The 12,831-nt window shown below is 35.6% G+C and overlaps 1 protein-coding gene across 1 annotated transcript in view; it reads right to left on the reverse strand.

Annotated features, from left to right (window-relative positions):
* Positions 1 to 12,831, reverse strand: part of NAALADL2 (N-acetylated alpha-linked acidic dipeptidase like 2) — a 65,678-nt gene that overhangs the window by 26,520 nt on the left and 26,327 nt on the right. The window contains exon 4 of the mRNA XM_053459455.1: positions 8,110 to 8,205. Within this exon, the coding sequence (XP_053315430.1) occupies positions 8,110 to 8,205 (96 nt within the window). The remainder of the gene's footprint in view (positions 1 to 8,109; positions 8,206 to 12,831) is intronic.

Below are 12,831 nucleotides of genomic sequence, written 5' to 3' on the forward strand. Positions count from 1 at the left end.
AGCCATGTCAGTATTAATATACAAAGTTGTCAGTTGCATTACTCAGGTGATAAACACACAACTTAAAAGGCCATAAAACCTAAAGGTAGAGTTTCAAAGTGCTTTATAAACAGTCAAGGTAGGAATTGAAAACTCTGCATTTATGCAGTGAAATGTATGACTTTGAAATTAAATACATTCAAACCAAAAGAGAGTATAAATTAAATTATTTAAAATACTTAACCCCTTAAGGACCAGGCTGTTTTTTTACTCTTTTTGTACCCTTCATAACCAAGGCTGTTTTAACACCTTTGAGGTGCTCGTGTTTACCATTTTTTGATCATATCATCTAATTCACTATAAACAAAAAAGCACTTTTTCTCAATTTTATTTGAAAAAACTTTTTATTCATCTATAAAAGCTAATGAAACAATCTGCTAAATAGATTCTACTATTTGTCCCGAGTTTAGAAAAACCCAACATTTTTATGTTATTGGTCAGTAAGTACAAGTAGTGTTATTTCAAAACCCTTTTTTTTCCAAATCTGGTCAGTCTGCCCCCATTTGGTATTTGGGACACCACTTCAATTTACCCCATGAAACCATATATTTTTAAACGCTAGACACCCCAATTTTATTAACACAAACACATTTATAGTTCCTGGTATATTTCACTGTCAAACAACACCTCAGTATGTGTTCATCAACATCCCCCGAGTACAGTGATACCACCCATGCATAGGTTTGTCAAATTATTTGGAGGGTTAAAAGGCCACGTTTGTGAGCAGTGCATTTTTCAATTTGAAATTTTACCATCTGGTCATCCTGCCATGTCCTATTTGTCAAACTGTACATTTTTAAAAGTAGACATCCTTGGGTTTTTGAAATGCTAGTATCCTAACTCTTTCCATGGATTTTTGTGAAGATACAGTGCTAATTTTAGCACTTGTTCATAAAAAAAAACTATTTTGGTAATCACATTGTGATCAGAAAGCTGGGCTCCATTGACTTGCATGGTTGAATGCAGTACCTGTATGGACATCGAGGCAATATAGCAATACCGTTTAAGCGTTTAGATCTCTTTCTAAGCTCTTACTAGGCAGGTGATTAAGTGACTGTTTTTGAGTGATGTGCCTGGCACGTCATTGGTTGTTAAGGGATTAAATATTATTATATTCATTAATAATATTGATCAAAAACATTACACTGGAAAAAAATCTGATAGAATATAGCAAAAGAGTTGTGTAAATGAAATTGTGATTTTTATTCCGTTGTTACTTATTTGGTCTTATAATTCAGCAACTTTTAAATCTTGTTTATTAGTTACTTTAAGTCATATAAAGTCATATACTTTAAGTTTATACCAAATAGAAAAAAGACACAAATCCATTAAATTCAACTTGTGCTAGGTCTCTACTGTATTAAAGCTGAAGAACACAAATAAAACCACACTTAAAACATTACTAATTCATTGGCTTGAAGAGAAGAGATTACCTACCTGACCCCAAAATGGCAATCAGACTTCTCTTTCGATTAAGGTATACCCTGCATTTCTATTGTTAGAACCACATATAAGAAAGAAAAAATAAATAAATAAAGAGATGGCTAATGCTTATGACATCTCCTCATCTCTCTCAAGGCGCTAACTTTAAAGTCCTTTCTAGAAATAAACAATCTTTGTGAAACTATTATGGCACTAATGAGACACTGTGATGGTTTTTTATTTCCTTTTACTTTTTGTGTGCAAAAAAACGTGTTCTCTTTCCTATATGTGGTGCTCAGGACTGCCATCAGAAATACTGAATTTGTTCTTACAGCTGCTTGGCGATGGTCTTGTAGCCCATTCCAGCCTTGTGTAGGTCTACAATCTTTTCCCTGACATCCTTGGACAGGTCTTTGGTCTTGGCCATGGTGAAGAGTTTGGAATCTGATTGATTGCTGTGGACAGGTGTCTTTTATACAGGTAACAAACTGAAATTAGGAGCACTCCCTTTAAGAGCATGCTCATAATCTCAGCTCGTTACCTGTATAAAAGACACCTGGGAACCAGATATCTTGCTGATTGATAGGAGATCAAATACTTATTTCACTGAGCAAAACGCAAATCAATTTATAATTTATTTGAAATGCGTTATTCTGGATTTTTTTGTGATTATTCTGCCTCTCACTGTTGAAATAAAAATTAAAATTATAGACTGATCATGTCTTTGTCAGTGGGCAAACATACAAAATCAGTAGGGGATCAAGTAATATTTTCCTTCACTGTAAATGCTCCCCTTTGGTGCATTAGACCACAATGAACAACTTAGGGCAAAATTGCGACACTTTCAGTGATACTATCTTCCCCGATTGGAGGATCAAGGGAGAGGACGTCACTGGAAATGCTGCCATTTGGCAGAAGTTCATGCCAGGTTATGTCTGTGGAGATGTGCCTGAAGATAGAACAAAGAAAATAAAAGATTAAGTGAGAAGATGAAAGACAGAAGGCAGAAGAGAGAAGATGAAGAACAAGAAGATGTGGAAGCGGTTGGTAGAAGTGGTCATCACGGAAGGTAGGGAATCATTTAGAGAGTGAGAGAGTAAATTAAAATGAGAGTGTGAAAGAGTAAGTAAGAGTGTGTATGTAAGTATGTTGCTGTAATGCCGTGATGTCAAAAGCATTATTTAACACCGATTATTTATTTTGCTTCACTGAACGTCAATGTGCACCATCCTGAGAATTCTGAGCTGCCCTGCAGGTTGAATACAGGTATTGCAATCAATCATGCATGTCAAAGGAGCCTATCTTTTATATATATTATATATAAATATATATTTAAAAAGTAAAAAAAATATGAGAATGTGGTGACGTAAAAATAATACCCCACTGATGTCACCATACATATAAAGTTTATTTTTATGATCAAATCTTAAAATTAGTGCTATATATTCACAAAAATCCTCACATGGACTTAACATACTGGAATTTTAAATGCCTATAGGGGGCCTAGTTTAAAAAAAATTATCATTTGATGAGGTAAATCGAATTGGTCAGGTTCACAGATGTCCCAAATAGGACATGGGAATAGACTGACCAGATGTTGAAATTACAAAAAAAATGCGACTTCCTAAATATGGCCTTTTACCTCCCAAACAACCCATGCATTGGTGGTATCACTGTACTCATGAAATGATGCTGAACACATATTGAGTTTTTTTTGGCAGTGACATATACTAGGCACTGTTAATTCATACCTGAAGTAAAATGTGTGAAAAAATGTAAGTTTATAGGTCAAAAAGGTCGAAAATGGATAGCCAGTTTCAGGTTTACAGATATCAGTGAGGTCAAATAAGGATAGCCAGGGACAGGTTCACGGAGATCAGCAAGGTCAAATAAGGATAGCCAGGGTCAGGTTCACGGAGAGTTATAATTACATAAACATTAATGAGTGATTGAGTAAATCTTCCTGGAAATTGAATCATTAACTACAGTTACAATTATTATTATTTTACTATAAAATATATGGGTCACAATCTAGCCCATTACTTTTATTTATTACTTGTATTATTTTCTTCTTTATTGCATAAATATGTTTAATTAGTTTGAAAGTGTTCTAGATTTTTAATATTCTAGATTTTACACATTTTTCTTTTTGTTTGGGCTATTGGTTTTTAGACAACAAATTCAGTTTTCTGTGCATTTGTTTCAGATGAAAATCTGTTTTTTTTAATATTCTCAAATTAAACTCATTATCACTCACCCTCATTTAATCTCTTATGCTCTTTGACGCTCTCTCACACTGGTATTCACTCTCTCAGCAGTCTCTGTACTGTGCAGCTCGGCCTCTTATCTTGCATCTTCTTGGTTTCCTGTATTCTTTCTTCTTTGTCCACTGCTCTTTGGACAAAGAAGCTCTTCATTCTTCATCCTCTTCATTCTCTTTAAAGCTCCCAGAAAAAAGCTCTTCGTCTTCATCCTCTTCTCCATGGACAATGGGACAGGGACATGAACTCTGGAAAACTTCTGCAAAATGCTGGAGCTTCCGTGCACATTCTCTCTCCCAATTGGAGGATGGGGTTAGGGAGTGTGCCCAAAGCCTTTTTCCTTTAAATAACCTCCTGGTGAACTTCCGCAAAATGGCGGTGCTTCCAGACACACCCTCTCTCTCTCTCTCGATTCGAGGATCAGAGAGAGGGTATGCCTAGAATCTACGCTCTTTTTGCCTGAAGTAACCTCCCGATAAACCGGAGAAAGAACAAAGACTTTTTGGAGCAGTGGAATAAGACAGAAGAAAGAAGAAAGAATAAAAGAACAAGAAGATGCAAAATCAAAAGCGGAGCTGTGCGGCATGGAAACACAGAAACGGTTAACAAAGAAGGTAGGAAGACATTCTGAGAGCACAAGAGAGGCTAAATTAGAGAGTGGGGATTCCTATGAATTGATGAAATATGCAAATTTCGTTAAATTACGACATTTGTATGAATCCGAATGCACAAGTCTAGTTTTCTACTTAAAAAGGGAATTGCCACAGCATTTTGTGTTAATAAATGAATGTGCAAAATGAAAGTAATGAATAATAATAAAATAGTAACTAATGAATGTAATAAATGAATGTATACAGATTATGATTTTGTCCGTCTATCAGCGTTGCTATAAATGTTGTGATTAAAACTAGCAGAACTGGCATATATAATCTGTTTTGTATTCTACTGTTATTGCAACTTCAGTAACTTAAGTAAATTTATGTTGCAGAAAAGTTTTACTTATATTAAAAGTAAGGTTTACACAAGTATTCTCTTAAAGAAGTGAAAAAGGCACCTCAGCTACTACACTATGGGCAGGAGAGAATTTTTTTTTCTTGTCACTTTAACAAAAGATTGGTAATAATCAAGCAGATCCAAATAAAAGTATATTAAGATGGCTGGTTCCATGACATACACATATGAGGTTATGCTTAATGGTGCCACAGTTTCTAAGATGTCATTATTTTGTGACTGCATCAATTTAGAAAGCTCTTTGTGTCTATTTATCTTTTGCAACATATGTGCCAAAAATTATGTCTGGGAATGAAAAGTGCAACATCATAACATAAAATATGGAGCATATTTTGTATAGATATTTAGAAAATATTGGCACAAAAATAATCTAACTAGGTTAACCACCACAAGTCGAGGTATTGCATCCATTACATCTTAAGCCATCGCTGTGTATAGAAGGTGACGGTACATTCTATTATGTTTCTACATCTTTCTACATAACCCCGTAAGACCATGGGCACCTGTAGGTTTAACCCCTTAACAAGAAAGCCTGTATATGTCTTTGTACAAGTGAGGCTGACCGTGGATCCGGGGAGGAAAGCCCTCCCTACAAGAAAAATGGCCTCCGCCGCACCGATCATCAAAGATTGCGGCGGTGGCAGGCTAAAACAGCTTAGGAAGCGATCGGAATTGCTTCCTAAGCATAAATGGTGTTGCTGACATGCCTCGATATTGAGGCATGTAGCAACACAATCCCCCTACTCTGATAGCCTTGTGATTGCTCTGAAGAGCAACCACAAGTGCCATCATGCAAATGACGTTTCCGCCATTCAAAAGACGGCGTCAACAATAGAAAAATTAATGAATTCACAGAACTCTCGAGCTCCTCCTGCAGGTTGAATGCAGGTACTGCATTCAACCATGCAAGGTCAATGGAGCCCAGCTCACTAATCAGTGAGATAAGTTAAAATATGTTTTAAAAAAATAAAAAAAAAAATATGGTGACATGTAAAAATTCTCCACTGTCACCAAAAAAAATAAACAAAAATAAGTTTTTTTTATGAGCTAGTCCTACAATTCACGCTATAGCTTCACAAAAATTCCCACATGGAAAGAGTTAAAATATTGGTATTATAAATGCTCATAGGGTGCCTAGTTTTAAAAAATGTATGATTTGATGGGGTAAATTGAATTAGCCGGCTTCAAAGATGTCCCAAATATGGGACGTGGGCACAGACTGACCAGATGTCTAAATGGCAAAAAAATTCTAATTTGAAAAATGCACACATCTCAAAAAGGGCCTTTTAGTCCCCGAACAAGCTAACAAGGAGATGTAGCTGAAAAAATATTGGGGTGTTGTTTGGCAGTGACATATACCAGGAGTGGTGAATTTAAACCTGGAGTACAACGTGTGTGAAAAAAATAACCAAAAAAATTTACTACCATAAAGTTTGACAAAGACTCATGGTAGAACTTGTGCATGGCAATGGTTAAAATACCAGCATTTGAAATACTGTGGGGCGTCTAGTTTTTAAAAATATATGGTTTGATGGGGTAAATTTCATTGGCCGGCTTCAAAGATACCCGCAATAGCACATGGGGCAGAATGACCAGCTTTGGGGAAAAATGGTTTTGAAATGTGCACGGAGCACGGAATGATGAAGAAAATAACAGCTAAACCGCAACACTGAAAAATGTTAAAAGAGCCATTGTCCCACAATGGACTACGAGTAGAAAACAGTCTTGTCATTAAGGGGTTAATGGTCCTAAGTAAAAAAAATGTATCTGTGTCCTTTGATTAAAAAAAACAAAAACATATAGTAAAAATGTGTTAAGCTCACCCATGCATTGCAAGTGAAAAATATGCCCCAGACACTGTACAGACATATTAATCACATGATACAAATAGTTAGTAGAAAGTATTCTACTCCTTAAATATTGGCCATTTGAGATTATGTCAAGTTACAGATTGTCATTAATATTCTCTTTAGAGGGAACAGATTGTTCATCTTCATGAAGTCAAGATGTTATAATCACAGCTATCCAGGTGGTAGGGAATTTAACACATCAATATATCAAGTATATAAATTAACATGTCTTTTGTGGGTTACAGTTACAAATTACTAGTGAACATGGTTTACTATAAATCAACAAACCCCATTTGTCTTTATATTCCTTTTAAAACCAGTCCAGTTTGTTGCAGAATAAGTGTATAGTACAATAGTAGTTAAAGATGTGAAAACCTAACTTATCATAGATCCCAACTTTTGCATATATTCCAGAAGAAGCCGAAAATTCATGCCAAAGTAGTCATTTTTAATAAATGAAACAATTCTTCACAACACAATGGCATATTATATTTCTCCTTCAATCACACAAGTACCTGCATTTATACATTATTTTTTTATTTGTTTGTTTATATTCATACACATATAGCTTCATTATTTATGTTTGTTGTTAGATCAAAACCAATCCAGTGAAGTAGTCTGGTGTCATAACTCTCATAAGTTAATTGGAGACATTGATAAACCATCTCAAGAGAACCCAATAAAACCTGTAAAGTTTGGCAAGTTGTGAATTGGCTGCTTGTGGCAGGAGAGAGCTAGCAGTGCAATCAATTAGTGTGCTTTCTGTGCATGGACACAGGGTCTCTTTTTAGCCTCCCTTACAAATTTATAGAGCCAAATAGCTCATACCTCTTCATCTGACTTTATGCTGGTGCACTGCTAGCTAAAACCTGAAATTCTGGCTCATTTCAATAGAAGGATACCTATTATTGCTGCATGCAAAGACTGCATATTTATTAACAATGGATACTAGACTTGTGCTATCGGAAGGCGAGGAGTGACCCTCAGTGAAATACACAAACATTCTTGTTTGAATTTTGTTGTTTTTCACTTTTAATCACTCTTTCTCACACTCTCTCTCTCAATGTCTCCTTATCTTCTCTGCCTACAGCTTTCATTTCCTTGACTCTTTTCCTGCAGCTCGCCTTTTCTCCTTACTCTTCTTCTTCTGTCTTTTTTCTACTTCCTTTTTCGTCCGCTTCTCCCCATGTCTTATTTCTACATCCTGGCCTTCCAGGGAACTTCTGCACAAGGAACCCTGTGGGTCCCTCATTTTGTGAAAGTGCACCAGAAGGCCAGAATAACGAACACAGTCTTACCGAGAAACAAGTTTTTTGCCCCTCTCTTCATTCACAAATCTATCTGCGTTATACTGGCCTCTCGGCTAGAATATTAGAACAAAGCAACTGTTTTACAAAACATAAGGTTTCTTGGAAAAACATGCAAAATCAAACTAAATTCTGAGTATATAGTGATTTTACTCAGTACGTTAAGAGGTATTCAGATCTCACAAATGGAAAATGAAACAATGTTTTTTCTTATTTTACCTTGGCAATATATTCATGAAGATTAAAGGAAGGATCCATTTGTTTGTTTGTGGTTTCTTCTTTAATGAAGACTGCTTCTGAGAGCACATTTGAAGCCTATGACACAAAATAAACATCTAAGGTTATCAAAATATTTTTTGAGTACTCTTAAGTGTTCTAAACATAGCCTTCTGCATGGTGTTTTCTGCAACAAAGTTTTAAACCATATACATTTTAATCAAATTGTGTATAATTATAGAGACATTGATTAAGAATTACTTTTGTAGCAAAAATGATCAACTCTAAAATTAAAAAGTACATTATCTATTCATAGGTAGGTGTGTAAAACTCTGTCCCCATAATCCTAGAGGGCTCAATGTATAAAATGCTAGGACTCATCACAAAAACTGGTGTGCCTGTTGGAGATATTACTTTTGAAATAAGGAACTGAATAGATACATTACTTATCATCTGCCACAACAATTAAATAAGGAAAATGGATAAAGACATGTTGGAGCAACATAATACAGAGTCATTAGTCAAAGGTGTTATAGTTTGTCCCACATAAAAACAAAAGATGTAGACTCACATCCATGAAATGGAAAACTGTGGCAAGGGAGAATGTTTCATATAACATGAATTGAAAGGGAAATTGGTTTCACAGCTAAACAGCGACACTCAAAAATGTTAAAAGAGCCATTGTCCCAAAATGTACTACGAGTAAGAAACAGTCTTGTCATTAAGGGGTTACTGCTAGATTTAACGGTTAGTCTGTCAGGAATGCAGGCAACCCATCATGCATTACATTTATTGTTAGATATGCATGGACAAAGGGTCAATAGCTTTGCGTCGTACACAAACGATGGAATATTTTTAAATGACGCACCATGTTGGAAGTATTGTGGACAGAGGTATGCAGCAGGACACATTTATTTTGCTCATTTCTTTATTTGAGGGGCCACATGTTCAGCACATTCCATTAGAGAATAAGGTTTGCAACATGTAACCATTTGATTGGGTTAACATTATGAGAATTTACAATCCATCCCTTGGTCTCCATGGACTTTTGACCAGACATTTTGTGTTTAACTGGCTGGCTGGAACTTTCCTAGCTGCTTTACTTTGCTCATTATGTACAAAGACTGGGAGGAGGAGAGGGTAACATTTTGTAAAGGTAATTACTCCTTATTTTATTTTATCTTATTATTATGATTACTGCTATATTATATTTATATAGTGCTAACAATTTATGCAGTGTTTCTTACAATACATATATTCAAGGGACATGACAAAACTAGAATTGTCAGACTTTACATTAGGTAAAGACAGCCCTGCTCACAAGCTTACACTCTAGAAATGATATAAACTACAATGGATTTTTCCAAAGCCTTTGTGTTGATTACTTTTGTGCGACAATAGTTTGAAAGCTGAAATATTTACAGATTTATGTGCAAAACAGTACTTAAACGAATAAGCCATGTTGGTTATCTAGTAGTCCTCCACTTTTATCACTTTTCAATGTCAATGCCCAATAGCTCTAATTTGTCCAATGATTAAGTGCTGCTAAAATTGGAATATTCCAGATAATAAAATAGAAAGTCAAAACTTTACCCATTAGTCTTTGCATACAGAAGTGTGGATGTATTCTAAGTTTAGATGCATTCCATAATTTGTGTGTTTTCTCTAAAATATTCCATTGTTCACTATTAGATAAGGCATATGCACCTGAAAATTATAAATTACACAGCTCCAAAGAAGAGAGAATAACTGCATACAACCCTTGCAGACAATATGTACAAAATGACAAGTACCTTTAATTCATAATTAAAATCCAATTCTTGATCTTCAATTCTTACTTGTACTGTTTGAGGACAAGCTGTCATAATTGCAGCAGTTTCTATGTCGGCTGATTACACAGTAATCAAGAAGTAAGTCTGATGCTTCAATAATCCTATAACCATAATCTAGGATTGATTGGTGTATGTAGACACACGCACTGTGATTTTATCAAGATATATACAGACCCTACAGGTCTCACTCAAGATGGAAAATACAGAGGTACAAGCATTTTAAACATAGCTCTCAAGAGCTCCAAATGTTCTTGTAATTCTCCTGTTTATTGGGATTGCTGAAAGTTTAGTATATTCATCTGGCAAAAAATAGTAGCAAAGGCCCTCAGTGTTACAACTGAATCAACTTGATGTCATGAGCCTCACCAGGTTTTGTGTCATATTTCCTATCAACAACTGTGTTCCGGCAGTCTGTGAAAAAAACATTTCTACAAGAACAAAATTAATTATTAACTAACAAATGTCTTTAAAATGTGACATGTTTTCTTTTCTTTATGAATGCTGTAGCAAAATATTTCCAAAGACTATGTTGCTCTCAGCATCAGTGGTTGTAAGTATGGAGCAGGGGTGTAGTTAGAAATCATAGGGCCCCGGAGCGAATATTGCCCCGGGGCCTGCCAACTTCACCAAGCAGCATGTCCTACAGTGCCCCTAAACATCTTATGAGTACTTCCTTTGTCCTCTAAGAGCTTATGAGTGCCACCTTTGCCCAAAGCAGCTTCCTAGCACTGCCAAAAAGTTTGCCTGTGCCATCTTTGCAACAGCGTGTCAGTGCTCCCAAACAGCTTATGTGTGCCATCTTCGTCCCCAAACAGCTTGTCGGTGCCAACATTGCCCCTTGCCCACCTCCAACATAAACTATGGCATACATATGTAAACGCACTTGCACAAATTTACACATGCTAACACACACTTACACATTCTCATTAACACACACGTACACACTCAAACACGCACTCCACCTCACACTACTCATGCTAACACACACACTCCATCTGACTCCACTTACACATCCATGCTCATACACTTACACATCCATGCTCGCACACACTACTACATAGACATGTATGATCACATACACATATACATAGACATCTCTACCCAGATACATGTATACATAGACATTTTAATGGTCACATACGGTTATATACAGACATCCATGCTCACACATACTTATAGACGTATAGACATGCATGCTCACAAAGTGCTACTTGCCTTTAAGACATGTATTGCCAGCAGTGAGGATGAAGGCAAGGCAATTGTTTCTCTCATTGAAATAGCATTGCATATATTATAAATTTTCTATCAGTTACTCATCACATTTTTATGTGCCAATAAAGTTGCTAGGATTCCCTAAATATGCTGTCAAATAAATAGCATTAATTTATGATTATGTTTAACCATAATAAACCCAAACTAAATCTTAATCTAATTGAAAATAAACTGTAATAAAAATGAATTGATATGTTCTTTAGCTATATTTTCAGTATAGTCTCCCAAATGAACTATGGCTCAAGGTACAAACTGCAAAGTCATAAAAGTAAATTTATTATTGATTTTAGAAATGTTTTTTGATTTATCCTTTAGACATTGAATTCCATTGTATTTGCATTCATCCCTTACTAGTCTGTTACTAGTCTGTTATAGGCAATTTATAAGTCAGTAATAAAACGTATGCATATTAGAAATGTGTTCGAATAAACTAGGTACAACTATTTAAAAGTAAACAATAGGTCCAAGTTCACTGAAATTCACATATGTCATATTAACAAATATTGGTTTTTCTTGCTATTCATGCTTACACTGTTAAGGGCCAATAATTTAGCCATAAATAATATGTTGGCGCATTCTCTATGGCATGAAATAACTACAATCGTTCATATAACTTTAGATTCTCAATACATTTTACTTACTTCACTTTGAGTAAGAGAAAAAAAAAGTCTTCTGAGAGATGCGATGAAACATGAAATAACCTTCAAAAACAGTTATGCATATTTTGAACTAAAGAACCATTGTGAATTCTCTCTGAAGACCATACAATATCATGTCAGAATTTTCATACTTATATAGCATGCTTTGAACATATTTCTCTACATTTAAATCCTATACATAATATATTTAAAACTTGGTTAAACTTCAAAGCAATAACTACGGGTACTTATCCTGATACCCCACATAGACAAAGATGAAAGGAGGAGAACGTTTTTCATTCTTTTTTTAGGATAACAAGGTTTATTAAAAAATAATATAGAAATAAAAGTGAACCATAAATAGATGCTGCAGCAAAGATTGATGCAGAATCTGCGTTTGTCATACTAATATACTATGATGATTACAAATCAGATTATCCTAGTGTGCATAAAATATAGATGTGCAAATGGTCCAAAAATGATTTAGGCAATTTTTGTTGGTTAGTTTTTGGCCCATTCATTTTCAGACAACGAATTATGTTCCCTGCCCGTGTGGTTCGAACAAAAATCGAAACCTGCTGCTCGCTGTACACATTCAGTCTCATTCACTCTCTCATCCTCGTTCACTCTCTCTCTCATGCTCGCTAAATGTTTCCCTACCTTCTTTGCTGACCACTTTCATTTTGCATCTTTTTGTTCTTCATTGCCTCTTACTGTCACTGCTGTCCCTTGAGATGGCGCATTGATAGAAACCTAAATCTTTTGTTGTAGACTGCCTTTTTCAATCAGGCATTTCTATACTGACCTACCCCACTCAGAGCCCAAACCACAGAGACTCCTACCAGACCCGGTACCCGCAGTCGTGACACGCAGTAAGCGAGAGAGTGTGAGTGAAAGTTTGGGCCTGCAAATTTCATATGAAAATTCAGAGCTTTTTGCTTCATTTTCACGTGCTTCTTGGTGGGTCTCATTTTCGTGGTTTT

This window comes from Spea bombifrons, chromosome 3 (assembly GCF_027358695.1).
Source record: "Spea bombifrons isolate aSpeBom1 chromosome 3, aSpeBom1.2.pri, whole genome shotgun sequence".
NCBI classification, from domain to species: domain Eukaryota; kingdom Metazoa; phylum Chordata; class Amphibia; order Anura; family Pelobatidae; genus Spea; species Spea bombifrons.